General features: G+C 40.3%; 1 protein-coding gene across 6 annotated transcripts in view; it reads right to left on the reverse strand.

The window, feature by feature from the left end:
• clec16a (C-type lectin domain containing 16A) overlaps positions 1-21,805 on the reverse strand; it is a 225,896-nt gene that overhangs the window by 73,399 nt on the left and 130,692 nt on the right. For all 6 annotated transcript variants that reach the window (XM_072268940.1, XM_072268938.1, XM_072268939.1 and 3 more), the window contains 4 exons: positions 19,062-19,106; positions 12,679-12,729; positions 10,078-10,206; positions 9,591-9,711 (listed from right to left, as the gene is read on the reverse strand). In XM_072268940.1, the coding sequence (XP_072125041.1) occupies positions 9,591-9,711; positions 10,078-10,206; positions 12,679-12,729; positions 19,062-19,106 (346 nt within the window). The remainder of the gene's footprint in view (positions 1-9,590; positions 9,712-10,077; positions 10,207-12,678; positions 12,730-19,061; positions 19,107-21,805) is intronic.

A 21,805-nucleotide genomic window follows, 5' to 3' on the forward strand; every position in this document is an offset into this window, starting at 1 on the left:
CCCATAGGGTTTGCCAACCACCCACAAAGAATGGGTTGACTTAAAGCAGAACAGGCTAAAATTAGATTCTTAGAACAGTACTAACTGGAAATGCTCTCAATTATTATCACTGGTGTAGTAAAATAATGGAAATTCTAAAAATGGAAGGCACGGATTTACACTAGAACATTTCCGTGACTTTCTTTGTGGTCAATATAGTAATTTGAATACAATGGTTAACCAACATTTTCTACACAATTAAAATACAACTGGATGTGCAAAGAAACTGGGAATTTCTCTTTGATGGAAAGCTTATCCCCATTTAGCTTCCTTTTTTTCATCTGGACACACTAAAAACTTTAAACAAATAAGACGAGCAGTTCTGTGCAAAGAGTAATTAACAAAAGTGGTTGGTTGTTGTGATGAAGAACTGCAAGCGTGACCAGTGCTACACCTGCCCCTACATTTCCTCCTTCAGCACCTCCAGAACGAGGGGTCACAGTTCCAGAACGAGGGGTCACAGTTTGAGGATAAGGGGGAAGCCTTTTGGGACTGAGATTAGGAAAAACTTCTTCACACAGAGAGTGGTGAATCTGTGGAATTCTCTGCCACAGGAAACAGTTGAGGCCAGTTCATTGGCTATATTTAAGAGGGAGTTAGATATGGCCCTTGTGGCTACGGGGATCAGGGGGTATGGAGGGAAGGCTGGTGCAGGGTTCTGAGTTGGATGATCAGCCATGATCATAATAAATGGCGGTGCAGGCTCAAAGGGCCGAATGGCCTACTCCTGCACCTATTTTCTATGTTTTTATTCACTGTGCCAAACAGACCTTCCAGTTGAAGCAACACTTCAACTGTGGGTCTGTCGGGATTGATCGATTGTGTCCAATGCTCGTGGTGCAGCCTTCTGCACATCAGTGAGACATGATGCAGATCGGGGTACAGCTTTTATAAGCACCATGGCTGTCTGGTGCAAAAGGCAGGATCTGCTGGTAGCTTAGCTTACCCATTTTAGTTTGACTTCCCATTCCCATTCTGACGTGGCCTCCAGTACTGCCATGATGAGGCTAAACTCAGGTTGGAGGAACAACGCCTCACATTCTGTCTGGGTAGCTTTCAGCCCAATGGCATGACTATTGATTTCTCTAACTTCCGTTAATTTCTCTCCTTTTCCTCGACTCTTTTTTCCATTCAATTGTCTGCTTACCCTCTCACCCTTTCTCTTTACCTCACTTACCCATCACCTCTCTGTGGTTTCCTTTCTCAGTGTCTTTTGTCCATGGTCCACTGTCCTCTCCTATTAGATTCCTTCTTCTTCAACTCTTTACCTTTTCCACCTATCCGCTCCTAGCTCCATACCTCCCCCACATATCTACTCACCCTGAGTAAATCAGTGGGCACTGGTTGATTTAATTATTATTTACGCCAATATTTTAAAACTTAAATTACAAACTCAAACAACAGGTCATCTTTTGAGATTAGCTATATATTATTTAATAAAACAGTCTCTTGCCACACCAGATAGTTTAAATACCAAAATGTATCCCTGAAATTTGCAGAAACGAATTATTTCTTATTGTTTTGTTATGTATTTTTAAAAACATACGGTTTTCCGTCCTATAAAATAGGCACCTTTTCAGTGACAAGCTTTCATATGATGAAAGTTTAAAATGCTTCAGAGAAACAGTAAACTGCGACAATAGCTTGATCACTTATGTTTTGACCTGGTAAAATGCATCTAGAATACATTAATAGAGAGTACTATCTGGTTCTGAAATTCTAAAAAGAGCAGGTTTAAGAGAATGAGAGAGAAATTTAAATAATTTGACATGACACGAGTTGGCTTGTGGGACTGGGAAGCCGTTGGTGTGGGTATAGCATGTGACAGTTCTCGAGTAAACAATTCTACTAGTATATGCTGCATTTTAGAAACATAGAAAACCTACAGCACAATACAGGCCCTTCCGCCCACAAAGCTGTGCTGAACATGTCCTTATCTGAGAAATTACCTAGGGTTACCCATAGCCCTCTATTTTTCTGAGCTCCATACACCTGTCCAGGAGTCTCTTAAAAGACCCTATCATATCCGCCTCCACCGTTGTCTCTGGCAGCCAATTCCACACACTCACCACTCTCTGCATAAAAAACCTACTCCTGATGTCTCCTCTGTACCTTCCACGCACCTTAAAAACTGTGCCTTCTCATGCTAGCTACTTCGGCACTGGGAAAAAGCCTCTGACTATCCACACAATCAATGCCTCAGATTATCTTATATACCTCTATCAGGTCACATCTCATCCTCCGTCACTCCAAGGAAAAAGGGCAGAGTTGACGCAACCTATTCTCAGTAGGCATGCTCCCCAATCCAGGCCAACATCCTTGTAAATCTCCTCTGTACCCTTTCTATGGTTTCCACATCCTTTCTATAGTGAGGTGACCAGAACTGAGCACAGTACTCCAAATGGGGTCTGACCAGGGTCATATATATCTGCAACATTACCTCTTGGCTCCTAAACTCAAGTCTACGATTGATGAAGGCCAATGCACCGTATACTTTCATAATCACAGAGTCAACAGCTTTGAGTGTCCTATGGACCCTGACCCCAAGATCCCTCTGATCCTCCACACTGCCAAGAGTCTTACGATTAATACTATATTCTGTCATCATATTTGACCTACCAAAATGAACCACCTCACACTTATCTGGGTTGAACTCCATCTGCCTCTTCTCAGCCCATTTTTGCATCCTATCAATATCCCACTGTAACCTAGGTAAAAATAGAGATAGAACCATAGAACATTACAGCACAGAAACAGGCTTTTTTGGCCCTTCTTGGCTGTGCCGAACCACTTTTCTGCCTAGTCCCATACTGACCTGCACCTAGACCATATCCTTCCATACACCTCTCATCCATGTACCTGTCCAAGTTTTTCATAAATGTTAAAAGTGAGCCCGCATTTACCACTTCACCTGGCAGCTCATTCCATACTCCCACCACTCTCTGTGTGAAGAAGCCCCCACTAAGTTTCCCTTAAAACTTTTCCCCCCTCACCCTTAACCCCTGTCCTCTGGTTTTTTTTCTCCCCTAGCCTCAGTGGAAAAAGCCTGCCTGCATTCACTCTATCTATACCCATCATAATTTTACATACCTCTATCAAATCTCCCCTCATTCTTCTACGTTCCAGGGAATAAAGTCTTAACCTATTCAACCTTTCTCTGTAACTCAGTTTCTCAAGTCCCAGCAACACCCTTGTAAACATTCTCTGCACTCTTTCAACCTTATTAATATCCTTCCTGTAATTTGGTGACCAAAACTCACACAATACTCCAAATTCAGCCTCACCAATGTCTTATACAACCTCACCATATCATTCCAGCTCTTATACTCAATACTTTGATTAATAAAGGCCAATGTACCAAAAGCTCTCTTTACGACCTTATCTACCTATGACGCCACTTTTAGGGAACTTTGTATCTGTATTCTCAGATCCCTCTGTTCTACTGCACTCCTCAGTGCCCTACCATTTACCTTGTATGTTCTACCTTGGTTTGTCCTTCCAAAGTGCAATACCTCACACTTGTCTGTATTAAACTCCATCTGCCATTTTCCAGCCCATTTTTCCAGCTGGTTCAAATCCCTCTGCAAGCTTTGAAAACCTTCCTCACTGTCCACTACACCTCCAATCTTTGTATCATCAGCAAATTTGCTGATCCAACTTACCACATTATCATCCAGATCATTGATATAGATGACAAATAACAATGGACTCAGCACTGATTCCGGTGGCACACCACCAGTCACAGGCCTCCACTCAGAGAAGCAATCCTCCACCATCACTCTCTGGCTTCTTCCATTGAGCCAATGTCTAATCCAATTTACTACCTCTCCATGTATATCTAGCGACTGAACCTTCCTAACTAACGTCCCATGCGGGACCTTGCCACTACCTTTCCTTCATCCACTTTCCTGGTAACCTCCTCAAAAAACTCTAATAGATTTGTTAAACATGACCTACCATGCACAAAGCCATATTGACTCCCCCTAATAAGTCCCTGTCTATCCAAATACTTGTAGATCCTACCTCTTAGTACTCCTTCCAATAATTTACCTACTACCAATGTCAAACTTACCTTTTTTTTAAACAATGGTACAACATGAGCTATCCTCCAATCCTCCGGCACCTCACCCGTAGATACTGACATTTTAAATATATCTGCCAGGGCCCCTGCAATTTCAACACTAGTCTCCTTCAAGGTCCGAGGGAATACCCTGTCAGATCCTGGGGATTTATCTACTCTGATTTGCCTCAAGATAGTAAGCACCTCCTCCTCTTCAATCTGTATAGGTTCCATGACCTCCCTACTTGTTTGCCTTATTTCCATTGACTCCATGTCAGTTTCCTTAGTAAATACAGATGCAAAAAAAAACATTTAAGATCTCTCCCATTTCTTTTGGTTCCATACACAACCGACCACTCTGATCTTTAAGAGGACCAATTTTATCCCTTACTATCCTTTTGCTCTTACTATACCTGTAGAAGCTCTTTGGATTATCCTTCACTTTGACTACCAAAGCAATCTCATGTCTTCTTTTAGCCCTCCTGATTTCTTTTTAAGTTTTTTTTTGCACTTTTTATACTCCTCAAGCACCTTATTTGCTCCCTGTTTCCTATACATGTCATACATCTCTCTTCTTCTTCTTTATCAGAGTTCCAATATCCCTTGAGAACCAAGGTTCCTTATTCTTTTTCATTTTAATCCTGACAGGAACATACAAACTCTGCACTCTCATAACTTCTCCTTTGAAGGCCTCCCACTTACCAATCACATCCTTGCCAGAGAACAACCTGTCCCAATCCACGCTTTTTAGATCCTTTCTCATTTCTTCAAATGTGGCCTTTTTCCAGTTTAGGACCTCAACCCGAGGATCAGATCAATCTTTATCCATGATCAAGTTGAAACTAATGGTGTTATGATCACTGGAACCAAAGTGTTCCCCTACACACACTTCCGTCACCTGTCCTAACTCGTTTCCTAATAGGAGATCTAATATTGCATCCTCTCTAGTTGGTACCTCTATATATTGATTTAGAAAACTTTCCTGAACACATTTTACAAACTCTAACCCATCTAGACCTTTAACAGTATGGGAGTCCCAATCAATATGTGGAAAATTAAAATCCCCTACTATCACAACTTTATGTTTCAGTTGTCTGCTATCTCTTTGCAGATTTGCTCCTCCAATTATCGCTGACTCTTGGGTGGTCTATAATACAACCCCATTAACGTGGTCATACCTTTCCTGTTTCTCAGCTCCACCCATATGGCCTCTGTAGACAAGCCCTCTAATCTGTCCTGCCTGAGCACTGCTGTAATACTTTCCCTGACTAGCAATGCCACCACCACCCCCCCCACCCTTCATTCCTCTGCCTCTATCACGTCTGAAACATTGGTACCCTGGAACATTAAGCTGCCAGTCCTGCCCCTCCTGTAGCCAAGTTTTACTAATGGCTATAATGTCATAATTCCATGTATCAATCCAGGCCCTCAGCTCGTCAACCTTCCCCACAGTACTCCTTGTATTGAAACAGACACAGCTCAGAAGATTACCACCACCACATACAACCCTTCTATCTGTGACTTTGCATGAACTTTTAAAATCATTTATTTTCACCCCCGCTCCACTATCTGCACTGGCACTCTGGTTCCCACCCCCCAGCAAGTCTAATTTAACCCCTCCCCAATAGCACCAACAAACCTCCCTGCAAGGATATTGGTCCCCTTGTAGTGCAGGTGTAACTCGTCTCTCTTGCACAGGTCCCACCTGCCCCAGGAGAAGTCCCAAAGATCCTGAAATCTGAAACCCTGTCCCTACACCAGTTCCCCAGCCACGTGTTCATCTGCCAGAGCATCCTACTCTTACCCTCACTGGCATGTGGCACAGGTAGCAATCCTGAGATTACCACCCTCGAAGTCCTGCTTTTTAAATTCCTACCAAGCTCTCTATACTCACTCTTCAGGACCTCCCCACTCTTTCTTCCAACGTCATTGGTACCAATGTGTACCATGACATCTGGCTGATCACCCTCCCGCTTCAGAATGCGTGCACGCGATCAGAGACATCCCTGACCCTGGCACCTGGGAGGCAACAAGCCATCCGGGAGCCTCTGTCACGACCACAGAACCTCCTTTCCGTACCTCTAACTATCGAGTCCCCTATCAGTACCGCTCTCCTCTTCTTCCACCCTCCCTTCTGTACTGCAGGACCAGACTCAGTGCCAGAGATACGGCTGCCGCAGCTTGTCCCAGGTAAGTCATACCCCCCCCAACCCCGCCACCACCCCTACCCAACAGTATCCAAATCGGTATACTTGTTGTTGAGGGGAAAGGCCACAGGAGAACCCTGCTCTGCCTGCCCTTTCCCCTTCCCTCGCCTGACGGTAACCCAATTACCTGTGCGCTGCTCCTTTGGTGTAACTACCTCCCTGAAGCTACTATCCATAAACACCTCATTCTCCCAAATAATCCGGAGGTCATCCAGCTCTTGCTCCAGTTCCCCAACATAATTTCTTAGGAGCTGCAGCTGGATGCACTTCTTGCAGATGTTGTTGTCAGGGAGACCTCTGGTCTCCCTGACTTCCTACATCCTGCAAGAGGAGCATTCCAACAACCTGCCTGGCATTCTCTCTTCTCTCAACAAACAAAACAAAACTTACCGGAACCTACCCTCTCCTCTGCCTGTTCACGTCGAAGCCTATTGAGCCAAAGCCATCCTACTCTGCTCCCTCTCATTCCGCTGCCCGCTGTATATGGTGGTCTTTTTTAAAACCTTTGGCGCTCTACGTCACGCACCTGAGCAGTCCAGCCTCTTTTCCCCGAGGTAGTGTAAAAAAAAAAAGACTTCTCTCCGAGATTCCTTACTCCTTCACTCTCGGCCTCTTGTTTCGATTTAAAAAAGACCATTGAAAATTCCTTTCCTTTTCAAACCTTTGGTGCTCTACGTCACATGCCTGCGCAGTCTAGCCTCTTTTCCTGAGCGGTGTTAAAAAAAAAGACTTCTCTCTGAGATTTCTTACTCCTTCACTCTCAGCCTCTTGCTAGAAGGTTACAAGGTTAGCAGGAAGGAACTTAAGAATAAAATTAGGAGAGCCAGAAGGGGCCATGAGAAGGCCTTGGCATACAGGATTAAGGAAAGCCCCAAGGCATTCTACAAGTACGTGAAGAGCAAGATGATAAGACATGAGAGAATAGGGCCAATCAAGTGCGACAGTGGAAAAGTGTGTATGGAACCGGAGGAGATAGCAGAGGTACTTAATGAATACTTTGCTTTAGTATTCACTATGGAAACGGATCCCGGTGATTGTAGGGATGACTTGCAACAGACTGAAAAGCTTGAGCATGTAGATATTAAGGAAGAGGATGTGCTGGAGCTTTTGGAAAGCATCAAGTTGGATAAGTCACCGGGACCAGACGAAATGTACCCCAGGCTACTGTGAGAATTGAGGGAGGACATTGCTGAGCCTCTGGCAATGTTCTCTGCATCATCAATGAGGATGGGAGAGGTTCCAGAGGATTGGAGGGTTGCGGATGTTGTTCTCTTGTTCAAGAAAGGGAGTAGAGATAGCCCAGGAAATTATAGACGAATGAATCTTACTTCCGTGGTTGGTAAGCTGATGGAGAAGATTCTGAGAGGCAGAACTTATGAACATTTGGAGAGGCATAATATGATTAGGAATAGTCAGCATGGCTTTGCCAAAGGCAGGTTGTGCTAAGCTTACAAGCCTGATTGAATTTTTTGAGGATGTGACTAAACATATTGATGAATGTAGAGCAGTAGATGAAGTGTATATGGATTTCAGCAAGGCATTTGATAAGGTACCCCATGCAAGGCTTATTGAGAAAGTAGGGAGGCATGGGATCCAAAGGGCCATTACTTTGTGGATCCAGAACTGGCTTGTCCACAGAAGGCAAAGAGTGGTTATACATGGGTCATATTCTGCATGGAGGTCCGTGACCAGTGGTGCCTCAGGGATCTGTTCTGGGACCCCTACACTTCGTGATTTTTATAAATGACCTGGATGAGGAAGTGGAGGGAAGGGTTAGTAAATTGGCTGATGACACAAAGGTTGGGGGTGTTGTGGATTGTGTGGAGGGCTGTCAGAGGTTACAGTGGGACACTGATAGGATGCAAAACTGGGCTGAGAAGTGGCAGATGGATTTCAATCCAGATAAGTGTGAGGTGGTTCATTTTAGTAGGTCACATATGATGACAGAATATAGCATTAATGGTAAGACTCTTGGCAGAGTGGAGGATCAGAGGGATCTTGGGATCCCAGTCCATAGGACACTCAAAGCTGCTGTGCAGGTTGACTCTGTGGTTAAGAAAGCAAATGGTGCATTGTCCTTCATAATCGTGGGATTGAGTTTAGGAGCCGAGAGGTAATGTTACAGCTATATGGGACCCTGGTCAGACCCCACTTGGAGTACTGTGCTCAATTCTGGTCGTTCAGTACAGGAAGGATGTGGAAACCATAGGGAGGGTGAAGAGCAGATTTACAAGGATGTTGATTGGATTGGGGAGCGGGACTTATGAGAACAGATTGAGTGAACCTGGCCTTTTCTTTTTGGAGTGACGGAGGATGAGAGGTGACCTGATAGAGGTGTACAAGATAATGAGAGGCATTGATCGTGCGGATAGTCAGAGGCTTTTTCCCAGGCTGAAATGGCTAGCATGAGAGGGCATAGTTTTAAGGTGCTTGGAAGGAGGCACAGAGGAGATGTCAGGAGTAAGTTTTTTGACATAGAGAGTGGTGAGTGCGTGAAATGGGGTGCCGGCGGCAGAAATTACAGGGTCTTTTAAGAGACTCCTGGATAGGTACATGGAGCTCAGAAAAATAGAGGGCTATGGGTAAGCCTAGGTAGTTCTAAGGTAAAGATATGTTCAGCAGAGCTTTGTGGGCCAAAGGGCCTGTATTGTGCTGGAGGTTTTCTATGTTTCTATACAGAATGGCAGAAATGACAACTAAGAAAAATGGAAAAGGAAGTATTTTCATTGGAAATCGACAGCATCAACGTAGACCACATCTACCTACAATATCATAGAAAACTTATGTTGCAGGAAGAAATCAGATGGTTCACTGCATGCATGAGGGTTAATGAAACAGCTACTTAGACTAATACCTTCTGCCATCACTGGGTCAGTTGTCCTGAAGGTTACAGCTCTTCAGTTATACTCACTGAAAGTACTCTTTAAATGCAGTGAGGATATTTGCCTTTACTGTCCTTTCAAAAAGTTCCACAATCCTATCATTCTATTGTTGAAAGGCTTCTTTTCAACTTCCTCTAATCTGAGACAACTACTTAGAAACTATATTACCTGGTTTTTAACCCCTCAACTCAGTGGAATAGGGCTCTCTAGGCCTCTCAATGGTACAAACTGCAATTAAACCTTCTCTCAGCCCTTGTTTCACTGAAAATGACATTAGCTTATTAGGACTTTGCTCCTAGTGAAAACGTTCCAACCTTGGTAACATACTCCACAAATTATTCCAGGATGCAGTGAGAAAAGTAAAAGAACAAGCAGTGAGATCAATGGATTGAAAATACTCACTGAGATCCAATACATCATCTGTTTTAATCAAATCCTCCTCCCGTGTTAGTGGTAGTTGTGTCTCTGGCTCCCCTTGTAGTTGCAGGGATAGAGAACGAAGCATAAAGAAAACCCGAATAGCCTAAAACACGAACAGAACATTAGTTCAATTTGCTGACTGATTAAAGATTTGGATATCAACTCATTCATCTGGTAACTATTCACCTCGCATTATAAAATAATTTGAAGAGAAAGTATCATATTCCCTTACAGATTATAAAATGCCTCTAAGAAGGGATCTCAGAGCTTGTAAAGTACAATGCACAATTAAAGAAACTTTCCTAGACTTTGGATTCACTAAGGAATTTAAGGAAACATAAAAGGATGGTAAACGATTTAACATTTCATTTTGATTGATGATTATTTCTGTAGTTTGATATAACAAGCAATTGGAAAAAGAATGTAAAGTCTAATCAAATTGATCCATTCTGACCACTCCAGTGCTTACCCGTCTCGTTCTTTCTACATCGCCACAAGGCAATCTCTTCACAAAGTCTATACCAGTTAGTGGGGTCCCAGTAGGAGGTAACAGAATAGATGCATCCATCATCAAGTACTCAACATTCAGGGGTTTACTCTTAGAGAATAAAGAAAAGACAACAGAATCTAGAACATTTAAATATTCCTCATTAATAAAAATATTTAACAAGTTAATGTCAGTAGATATCACATCAACTTTAATTATCAGTTGGGAAAATAATGGGTCTGTATTCAATCATGTATTTCTCATTCATCTTGTTTGGACTCAGCTTAAACTTATGAATCAAATTATTCATAGAAGGATCCAAAGAAAAAGCAGGTAGTTCCTTTTTCATACTGCCCAACATTACATTTTTTTAAAAACCTCAGAATTAGCACTAGTTAACAAAGAATCCCTCTCATCAGTTTCTGTTTCCTCTGTGCTATGTGTGGACTTCTGGCTGTTCTAAGTAATGACATAGAATCCTGAGAGAATCAAAATACAGAAAATTTACAATCAATGTTTTTCCTCTTCGTGCAATTGTTGGAGCAACTGCTTTTAACTTCTCCTGAAATATTTGCTGCTTATACCATTGCTCTTAAATACAATCGCACTTCACTAACAGCTGAATTGGAAGGCAATTCTTTTAAAAGTGAGGTTTGGTAGCATAGTGGTTAGCACGATGACAGGCGATCTGGGATCAATTCCCACTGTTGCCTGTTAGGAGCTTGAACATTCTCCCCCGTGACTGTGTGGCTTTCCTCTGGGTGCTCTGGTTTCCTCAACAGTCCAAAGACATATCAGCTGGTAGGTTAATTACTCATTATATATTGTTCCGTGATTAGGCTAGGATTAAACGCAGGGATTGCTGGGCAGTGAGGCTTGAAAGGGCCTACTCTGTGCTATATCTCAATAAATAAATAAACAAATAAACTGGCTATTATAACATATAAGCAAGAGCTGTGAACATTGGGCCCATTCCTGTTGACACATTTTCAGAATCAGCATCTGGTTTAATATCACTGGCATATGTCGTGAAATTTGTTTTGTGGCAGCAATACATTACGATATATAATAAAAACTAAATTACAGTAAGTATATACATTTGTTTTAGTGCAGAAAGAGAAAAAAAGTAGTGAGGTAATGTTCACAGGTTCAACATCCATTCAAAAATCTGATGGCAGAGGAGAAGAAGCTGTTCCTGAAATGTTCAGTATGTGCCTCAGGGTTCTGTAGTTCCTTCTTGATGGTAGCAATGAGAAGAGGGCATTAGGGAAAGCTAGTGCCCATGATGGCGCTGGCTGAGTTTACAACTTTCTGCAGCTTTTTCCAATCCTGTGCAGTGGCCCCTCCATACCAGACAGTGATGCAACCAGTCAGAATGCTCTGCACAGTACATCTGTAGAAATTTGCGAGTGTCTTTGGTAACATACCAAGTCTCCTCAAACACCAAATGAAATATAGGCACTGTTGTGCCTTCTTTATAACTGTATCATTGTGTTGGGCCCAAGATAGATCTTCCAAGGAACTTGAAACTGCTTACTCATTCCACTTCAAATCCCTTGATGAGTACTGGTGGGGTTTCCCTTGACTTCCTCTTCCTGAAGCCCATAATTAATCCCTTGGTCTTACTGACATTGAGGTCAAGATTGTTGCTGTGACACCACTCAACCAACCCATCCTTTTTGTTTCTGCAATTCTGAACTTCTGCCAACAATACTTCTGTCGTTGGCAAACTTGTAGATAGTGTTCGAGCCTTGCCTAGCACACAATCATGGGCATAGAAAGAGTAGAGCAGTAGTCTAAGCACACATCCTTAAGGCGCACCAGTGTTGATCGTCAGCAAGAGTATTATTTCCAATCTGCATAGACTGTAGTCTCCTGGTGAGGAAGTGAAGATTCAGTTGTAGATGGAGGTACAGAGGCCCAGATTTTGGAGCTTTTTGGTTAGAACTGAGAGTATCATTGTGTCGAATACTTAGCTGTGATCAATAAACAGCAGCCTGATGTATGTATTACTATTGTCCAGATGATCCAAAGCCGAGTGGAGAGCCAATGAGATTGAATCACTGCAATTTAGCAACACATTGATCACTTTGCATTAAAACATACTTTCTTTTGTTCTAAATGAGTTCTTTCTTGAAAGACAATGTATAATTCATGTTAGTTTATGTTTTTGCTGCTTATATGATGCTACATGCCTGTGCTGCTTTTGCAAGTAAGTTTTACGTTGGACCTGCGCATACATGTACTAGTGCATATAACATTAAACTTGACTTTGACCTTCTACTTTCTATGCTTTCATTTTCAGCTCACTATAAGATCATGCATAATTTACAGTGCCTATAAAAACAATTCATCCCCCTTGGAAGTTTTCATATTTTGTTGTTTTAAAACATTGAATCACAGTGGATTTAATTTTTTTTTGACACTGATGAGTGCAGAGCTGACATAAATTCAATAAGAAAACATACAAATGATTTTCAGTGCTCCTCTCACAGGTATACAAAGCTCAAACATATTTGAATTTAAGGTAAAAGACCTTGACCACTTGTATTACATATTGTGGTAACTCAGCCAGTCACTTACCATCATGACTCTATATTCATCCTCAAACATATCGAGAAAGATTTCTTCTCCCTAGAAGAATATAGACAAGTCAACTTGGATCAATGGATATGAATTTTACTTTAAATCTGAAGAATGGAGCTCAAGTAAAACATAAAAATCTAGCCATTTGGAAGCAGAATCAGAATATTATCACTGATATGTGACATTTTTTGTTTTGTGGCAGCAGTACAAGAACTAAAAATTACACTGTTACAAAATAAATAGTGCAAAAAGATGATTAATGAGGTAGTGTTTATGCACCATTCAGAAATCTGATGGCAAAGAGGAAGAAGCTGATCTTAGAACATTGAGTGTGCGTCTTCAGGCTCCTGCGCCTCCTCCCTGATGTTAGTAATGCGAATTGGGCATTCCCAGATGGTTAGGGTCTTCAATAATGGATACCACCTTCCTGAGGCACCGCTTTTTGAAGATATCCTTGACGGCGGGGATGGAACTGGCACAGTCCACAATTCTCTGTAGCTTCTTGTGATCCCGGGCATTGGAGGAGCTTGACCAGGCATAATCAGTAAGAATGCTCTTCACAGTACCTCTGTGGAAATTAACATGATGCTTTGGTGACATACCAAATCCCCTCAAACTCCTAAATGGAGTAGAGTCACTGGCATGTTTTCTTTGTAATTGCATCAATGGGCTGAGCCCAGAATAGATCCTCTGAGATGGTGATGCTCAGGAACTCGAAGCTACTCACCGTTTCCACTACTGACTCCTCAAATAGGATTGCTTTGTGGTCTTCCAACTATCCCTTCCTGAAATCCATAAACAATTCCTTCATTTTGCTGAAGATGAGTGTGAGGTTGTTGTTACATCAGTCAACCAACCAACCGATCTATTTCACTCTTGTATACCTCCTCATCGCCACCTGAAATTCTGCCAACAATCAGTGAATTCATAGATGCCGTTTGAGGTAAACTTAGCCACACAGACACAAGCGTAGAGCAGTGGGCAAAGCACATATCCTTGAGTGTAGCTGTGCTGACTGCCTGCGAGGACAATCATAGCAATGTATTTAACATAGGTTCTTTCTGTTCCTTAAGTAAGGTAAAGGACCTGATGGCAACATTTTGAAGAGCAGGAAAGTTAGTTCAGTATGTGAGCAATGGTTTGATTTGAGGGACCGCACTCATAATTTGTACTATTCCATTTCACAAGCAAATGCTCACATCTTCCCTGGTCTGATCTCAAGCTGTTGAGGAATGGTCCTGTTTTCCTTTGAAGGGTTCCAAGGAAAGGTCATTGATAGAAAAAAGTATAATTAACTTTGTTTCTCTCCTTAAGGATGCAGACTGATATATAGAATATATTCAGAATTCTGTTTGCTTTTTGTTTATTTATCTCCTAATGTGTGTTACCTTTACACAGAAACACAGTGAATTGTTAATTCCCAGTAGCAAAATAAAATTTGAGTAACATACACAAAAATATTGTGGAGGAACTCTTCATGCAAGATCTTTTTATTATTTTCACAGCTTACTTTTTATCCTTTTCATAGATGGTATCTAACTTGCTGAGTTCTTCAGCATTTTATGTCTGTTGCTTTGGATTTCCAGCATCTACAGAATCTCATGTTCAAAATAAAATTTGAGTCTCTTTCAATTTACAGAAATTGGAAAAATACAATTATGATGAGAGGCACTTCCTCTCTTGAAATGTCATGAATCTTCATAATTTTCCACCTCCAGCAGCTGTGGAACCTGAATCATTGAATGTATTCAAGGTTGAGACAAAATAAAATTGATCTATTTGAAGCTGTGGGTCATGAGTAACAGGCAGGAAAGTGGAGCTGAGCTCAAAATCAAATGAGTGCAATCACATTCGGGCAGAGCAAGCTGGGGGGGGGGCGCAAATGGCCTGTTGAGTTCTGTTCATTTGGACTATGTGAGTATTTAGTACGCAGGCGCACTCTCCCTGTTATGCGCGTGCGTGCATGTGGAGAGAGAGAGGAATTGTGGGATGTTAAATTGGCAGTATTCAGGTTTTGAAAGGAGACTTTGAAAGTAAAGTTGCTTAAACAAAAGAAAAATGTGTCCCTACCACAAACAAGAGAAAATCTGCAGGTGCTGGAAATCGGAGCAACACACACAAAATGCTACATGAACTCAGTAGGCCAGGCAGCATCTAGGAAAAGAGTACAGTCGACATTTCAGACTAAAACCCTTCTGCAGGTCCTCCAACATTTTGAATATGCTGCAAAAATGTGTCCCTGTTGTTTGGGCGTTAATAGGTTTACCCCTACCCCTTGCTCCAAAATATGTTCTCTAGCAAAGATGGCAACTTTGATTCAAAGTTGATTACACATGATAAGATATTCTTAGAAATGATCGGCACATTTCTGAAAAGGAACGAGAACCCCATTTTAGAAACAGACATTTGTAATTAGAATAGTCCTTTTTTTTTTGGAATACATGTGGTGCTGTGGTATTTTTTCTCCCAAAGTAAAACCATTTTGCTGTAGCATGCTTTGTGTCTTAGTTTGAGGAATGAGAACCAGTTGAAAGTTCCAGGAAATCAAGTTTTGTTCTTCTACGAAGATCTTGTCTTTCATCACCAACATCTCTAGCAAATGCTATAATCATGCTCACATATCAATTGTTTTGATATTTACTTTGTCAGTATTTAGCTCTTCAAGCCCTGTAATGCTTTTAATTACTATCATTATTATACATTCCTATCAGATACAAAAACCAAGAATGTAAAAAGCTGAAGCAAAAAAAACCTTGTATTTATATCAAATCTTATTGGAATGACACTCAGAGAATCACAGGCCAATTTAAGAACCGATGGCAGTGCATTCCAAACTTTGACGCCTTCATATAGCAGCACAGAAATACAGAGCATGCTAGAAGATATGAGTGGACACATCTCCTGCTTCACCTACCTCTTAATACAAGAACATTCTAAAATATACTGAGCTGAGGGACCAGAGTAGTCCCTTAGCTTTAAAACAGCCATAAATGACATACCTAGTGAAGCCACATTCACTACATGGATGCATACTTGCCATATGAATGGTATTACCAAACCTAGTGGGTGAAGTAAGTGACTTTTTTAAATAAAAGATTTTATTTAATATTCACATTTTAATTAAATTACATTAATTAAATGAACAACTTCAAACAAAGTTTTTTTTGGAGAAATAAAGCACTCTCTTTGATCACTAGACTCATACAGGAAAATCTGAATGACAAATGATATGCTGACTTTAATTGCAAGGAGGATGGAGTATAAACAAAAGTAGTCTTTCTGTAATTGCAAACAAGTCTCACACTATATCAGATGCACTGCATGTTACTTCATTTTCTATACAAAACTAAGAATATAAATGCAATCTACACAAGACATCAAAAGATTCACTAATTTGACTTGGGATAAAATAAATGAGAGATTAAGTTGGTGAGAGCCAAATACTAAAAGAGTGAGAAATTATCTTTTTCTAACAAAAGATCCTGAGTAGGCTTTATAGGTTAGAAACCAAGGAACTTTTTCTCCTGCAGGTTTAAGACCATACTCAGAATGGGCTTCACCCATTTATGAACACCAATCTTTAGAATTTGCAGAAAGACTCAAGTGTATTTTCAAGGCTGATATTGATACTTTTTAAGATCCTAAAGGAATCAAGGGAAATTACTGATTCATTGTTCGATCTGCCAGATTAGTTTGCACACCTGATCAAGTCTAACCAAATTGCTCTGTTAGGTTAAGAAATGCTTCAGTTTCAGGAAAATAATATTCATCACACATTGTGGACAGACCTTACCCAAAGTCTGGAATGTCGGAATGTCTGTGGTGACTGCTACATATATTGCTGGCTGAATCACAAGTCTGGGTGTAAATTCTCTCTAAATGGACCATTTTCTACTGGTGTCATCAGTTCTAAGTTTACTTTCAAAAATTAATTCTGTACTTGAATTTCTTTTGTTAACTATTATAAATGTGAAACTCCTCATCTGTATTACCTCAGTACTTGAACTGAATTGTATTTTTTAAATATACTGAACTTAAACTGCTAAGATAAAATGCTTATTTGATAAAACTATAAACTTGAAATGGCACAGTAGAAAGTTACATAATTTATGTTTCAGATTTTTCAAATGTCCCCAAATCCTTTCTGACATACTCAGCACAGTCACTTTAGTATTGTAGGAAATGAAGCAGTTAAGAAATGTACATGCACATTTCAGGCAATGAATGAGATAAACGTTGATCAGGACTACAAGGAATCAACCTATTCTTCTTTAATGGAGCTCCTCCAGATCACACAAAAAAACTTGTGTCTCATTTAAAGCCTGCATCCACAACAGTGAAGAGATTCCATAGCTTATATTATAGCTTATATTAAGTGCTTAATTCTCCAAATGGAACTTGAACCAAAAACCTCATGTCTCACGGGGCATAGTGCTACTTTAGACAAAGTACAACAATTGATTTCTTCATACCTAGCAAATGCGGGCAAGAAAAATATGTTGACTATGATCAGGAACTATTCTACTCTGGAAGCCAGCCCAGTGAACTTCTCAAGATGTTTCACATGAGAATATTATTTGAAAAGACTACTGCAATCATTCATGTCAGTCTCAAGTTCAAAGAATGTCACTCTATCATCTCATACATTCTTCAGTTTCATTAAAACAAAATTGCAGATGATGGAAATCTGAAATAAAACAGAAAATGTTGGAAATACTTAACAGGTCAGGCAGCATTTCTGGAAAGAGAAAAATATAATTTCAGCACTTATTTTCATTTTAGATTTCCAAATCTGCACGTTTATGATTTTCATCTTCACTCTCTTTATCCACAAAATACTCAATTTCTCTTGAAGTTTTTGGTACTATCAAATTTCAACTGCACCTCTGCATGTTCTGTTTTCATCCATCAACTTTTCCTGAACTTGAAATCCTTGCCACTGTTAGAAAATTCTGTGTGCATTCATTACAGGATGACATAATGTTTATACTTTGAGCCGTCTTTGAAAGGTAGTCCCACAGTAAACATGGGTTCCAGAATTTAGACAATGTGTTGGTAAAGCAGGGGTGAGATATGTTCAAGTCAAGATGGTGTGCGAGTTGCAGGGGTACCTGCAGTATGGTGATATTCCAATGCACTTGCTGCCCAAGTACTTCCATAGTGGTAAATACTGTGAGCATAGGCAATGCTACTGGATTAGCATGGGCACATATAAATAAAGATTGTCTGCAGGGAATGAATAGAATTATTAAAGTTCAAGATTGTGCACAAAAATATCTGAACTGAACTCGTTTTAATTACCAAATGTCTAGGATTTAGCGAAGAAACATGATGCCTTTTCTGCAGAATAAATTCAGAATTGGCTGCCAACCACAGGCTAGACAAGTAAAGAAAGAAATACTCACAAAATGACTCCAACCAAATAAAAAAATAAACTAGAAAAATGAATATGAAATTTCCCAAACAGAAAGCAGTTAAAATGTTTGTATATGAAAAAAAAACAAAATAGCCTTTGTATGGCATAGAAACTGTATTTTAGAACATTACTGTAAAGGAAAATATTCAAAGCACATAGAAAATCAAGCAAAGAGAAAGCTTTTCAGGTCAATGACCTAAAATCAGAACAGGAAGACACCAGAAATAAAGAGATTTTAAGTGTAAACAGAGCCAGAACATTAATGCATAGGCTAAGAACAAAAAAAAGTGTTGGATGGCAGAAGTGACTTAATGACAAAGAGATAACAAGGAAGATTAAGACAAAGATGATGTGAAGCAAAATCTCAAAATGATTGAAGAACTCAGCAGAATAAGTAGCACTCAAGGAGCATAAAACTGAATCAATGTTTTTGATCAATGGCCATTCGTCAGAACTCAGGTGAAAGATGGACAAATGTAGAAACCGGAGATTTTCCAATGGTAGTTAACCGATTATAGCCATAAACCATCATAGAGCAAGAGTGAGGATAATGGGAGAAAGAAACAAATCAGGAGGGCTACAGTAGCTCTGGATAGTGGCAGAATAAAAACAGGTCGGCTTTGTTCATGTGCACTATTCCTGCTGGCCATATGAAGACCTTCAAGTTCCATGTTATTTTGATTAAGAAATTTCCAGAGTTGCTACTACACAAGAGTTCTACTCTTTTCCCAAACAGGATTTTCATTTGTTTCATTCTTCATTGTCTTAAACTTTAAAAATAAACACCATTATGAAAAAACTACTACTCCCTACCTACTTCAAGTAAACATTGACAGTGCATTGTTTATACTTTAACCTTAAAAAAAATTACTTTTATGGAAACATTCTTTAGGATCTGAATATATTACTTTAAATCCAGCATGCAAAAAAAGCTTGAAACATGGTATGTCATGCTATTCCTTACTTTATAGAAACGCCGCAGTAAGTGGACACTTTCTTCCCTTGCACCCTAGAGAAGAGAAAGAAAAATATTGGAGAAACAGCAGGCATAAAACATAGTATGCACTGATAACTCAATAATGATAAAAATAACATCAGGTTTTTTTTGTTGTTATTAATTGTAACTTAATATCAGGGTAGCTGTAAGAGCACAGCAATCAAAGTGGTACAATGAATAGTTCTCAAGCATGGGTTCAGCCAACAAATTCAGTGTCACAAGTGGTTAAAATGGTTGCTATTGTAGACTGCGCAACTTCGGTACATAGATGCTTTTCTCCATGCAAGATGTCACTGTTGATTATTTATTAAACACAAGAGATTCTATAGATAAAAACAACAGGAATTCTGCAGATGCTGGAAATTCAAGCAACACACATCAAAGTTGCTGGTGAATGCAGCAGGCCAGGCAGCATCTCTAGGAAGAGGTGCAGTCGACGTTTCAGGCCGAGACCCTTCGTCAGATTCTGTAGATGCTGGAATTCTTAAGCAACACACACAAAATGCTGGAGGAACTCAGCAAGCCAGGTAGCATCTATGGAGGGAAATAAATAGTCAACGGTTTGGGGTCAGGACCTTTGATTCAGACTGGAAAGGAAGGCGGCAGGAGCCAGAATAGGAAAGTGGGAAGGTGGGGGTGTTGGGTGGGGTGGGGGGGGGAATGAAGTAAGAAGCTGGAGGGGATAGGTGGAAGAGTTAAAGTGCTGAAGAAGGAATCTAATAGGAGAGGACAGTGGACCATGGAGGAAAGGGGAAACCAGAGGGAGATGGGCTGGTGAGAAGTGAAGGGGTGAGATGTAACCGGAATGGGAAATAGAAAATGATAGTAGGAGGAAGGTCTCACCTATCACCTGACTCTGGTTTCTGCCCACTTTCCTTTTTAGTGCTGATGAAGGGTTCCAATCTGAAACATTAACAGTTTATTCCCCTCCACTGATGCTGCCTGACTTGCTGAGTTCCTCCAGCATTGTGTGTGTGTGTGTGTGTGTGTGTGTGTGTGTGTGTGTGTGTGTGTGTGTGTGTGTTGCTGATTATTTTTTTAAATTGCTTCGCAAAAAAAGCGTAACCCATGGAAATATGCACTTTGTATATCTAACATTTTCTCCATAGGGAACCAACCCATATGTGTCATTCAGTTTCTTTCCATCTCCTATTAATACGCACTTCACACATTCCATTTATCTATTTCTCTGCTACTTGAAACATTATTATTTTGTATCTTTGCCAAGTTGTGACAAGCTTTTTATAAAAAAATGATCCAAAATGTCAACTCCATTTCTTCTTAAACATGTTGAAACTCAATTCAGATGAATTAAGTTAACTTGTTTACAATTTTCTTAAAACTCCCACAATGTCACCATTGTTGAACTGACACCAGGTTACAAAAATATAAGTCTTCAAGTCTTCATTACCTTTCAAACATTCTCCCTCTCATGTTAGAGAATTAGTTTTTGTTCTTAGAGATCCTCATTGCAGTAAACACACCCCACTTATTATCTTATTTATATCATAATTTCAATTGTGTCATCATGAAAGAAACTGGAAGTCCAGGAGCCAGTCCTTATTAGGGGATTGGAGTTGGAGAGGGTGAGTAACTTTAAATTCCTTGGTGTTATATCAGAGGATCCTTCCTGGGAGCAGCACGCAAGTGCCATACAAAGAAGGCATGACAGCTCCTCTACTTTCTTAGAAGTGTGCATAATTCAATGCATTATCTAAAACTTTGACAAGCTTCTATAGATAACACAATCAATTCATTACAACTTTGAGGAAATGCAAGGGAAAGCAATAACAGAATATAAAGTGTTACAAATACAGAGAAAGTACAGTGCAGGGAGACAACAACTTCCTTCTCAGTTTTTTCTGCTTCAGAGAAAAACACAGCCCATTTATCCAATCTCACTTCACAAATTAAATTTCTCAATCCAGGCAATACCCTTGTGAATATTTTTGCAGCAGTGTGTACCATCTACAAGATGCACTGCAACAACACACCAAAGTTCCTAAGGCAGCACCTTCCAGACCCACGTTCACTCACCATCCGGACTTGGAAACATATCGCCGTTCCTTCACTGTCGCTGGGTCAAGATCATGGAATTCTCTCTCTAACAGCACTGTGGGTGTACCTACACCTCAGGGATTGCAGCAATTCAAGAAGCCAGCTCATCACCACCTTCTCAAGGGCAACTAGGGATGGGCAATAAATGCTGGCTTAGCTAGCGATGCTCACATCCTGTAAATGAATAAATTTAAAAAATTGTTTCTGTACCCTCTCTCGCTTAATTATATCCTTCATGTACTTTCGCAACCAAAACTGCACACAATATTCCAACATGGCCCAATCAATGTTTGGCAGACATGTTCAAAGTGAATTTATTATTGAAGTACGTACATGTCACCATATACAACCCTGAGATTTATTTTTTATGGGTGTACACAGTAAATCCAAGAAACACAATAGAATCAGTGAAAGGCCGTACCCAACAAGATAGACAACCAATGTGCAACATACAACAAACTGTACAAATAGAAGAGAAAAGCAATAATAATAATAATAATAATAAGGATTAAATATTGAGGAAAATGAGATGAAAAGTAAGTCCATAGGTTGTGGGAACAGTTGGGTGATGGGACAACTGAAGTTGAGTGAAGTTTTCTGCTCTGGTTCAAGAGCCTGCTAATTGAAGAGTAATAACTGTTCCTGAACTTGGT

This window comes from Mobula birostris, chromosome 9 (genome assembly GCF_030028105.1).
Source record: "Mobula birostris isolate sMobBir1 chromosome 9, sMobBir1.hap1, whole genome shotgun sequence".
Lineage (NCBI taxonomy): Eukaryota > Metazoa > Chordata > Chondrichthyes > Myliobatiformes > Myliobatidae > Mobula > Mobula birostris.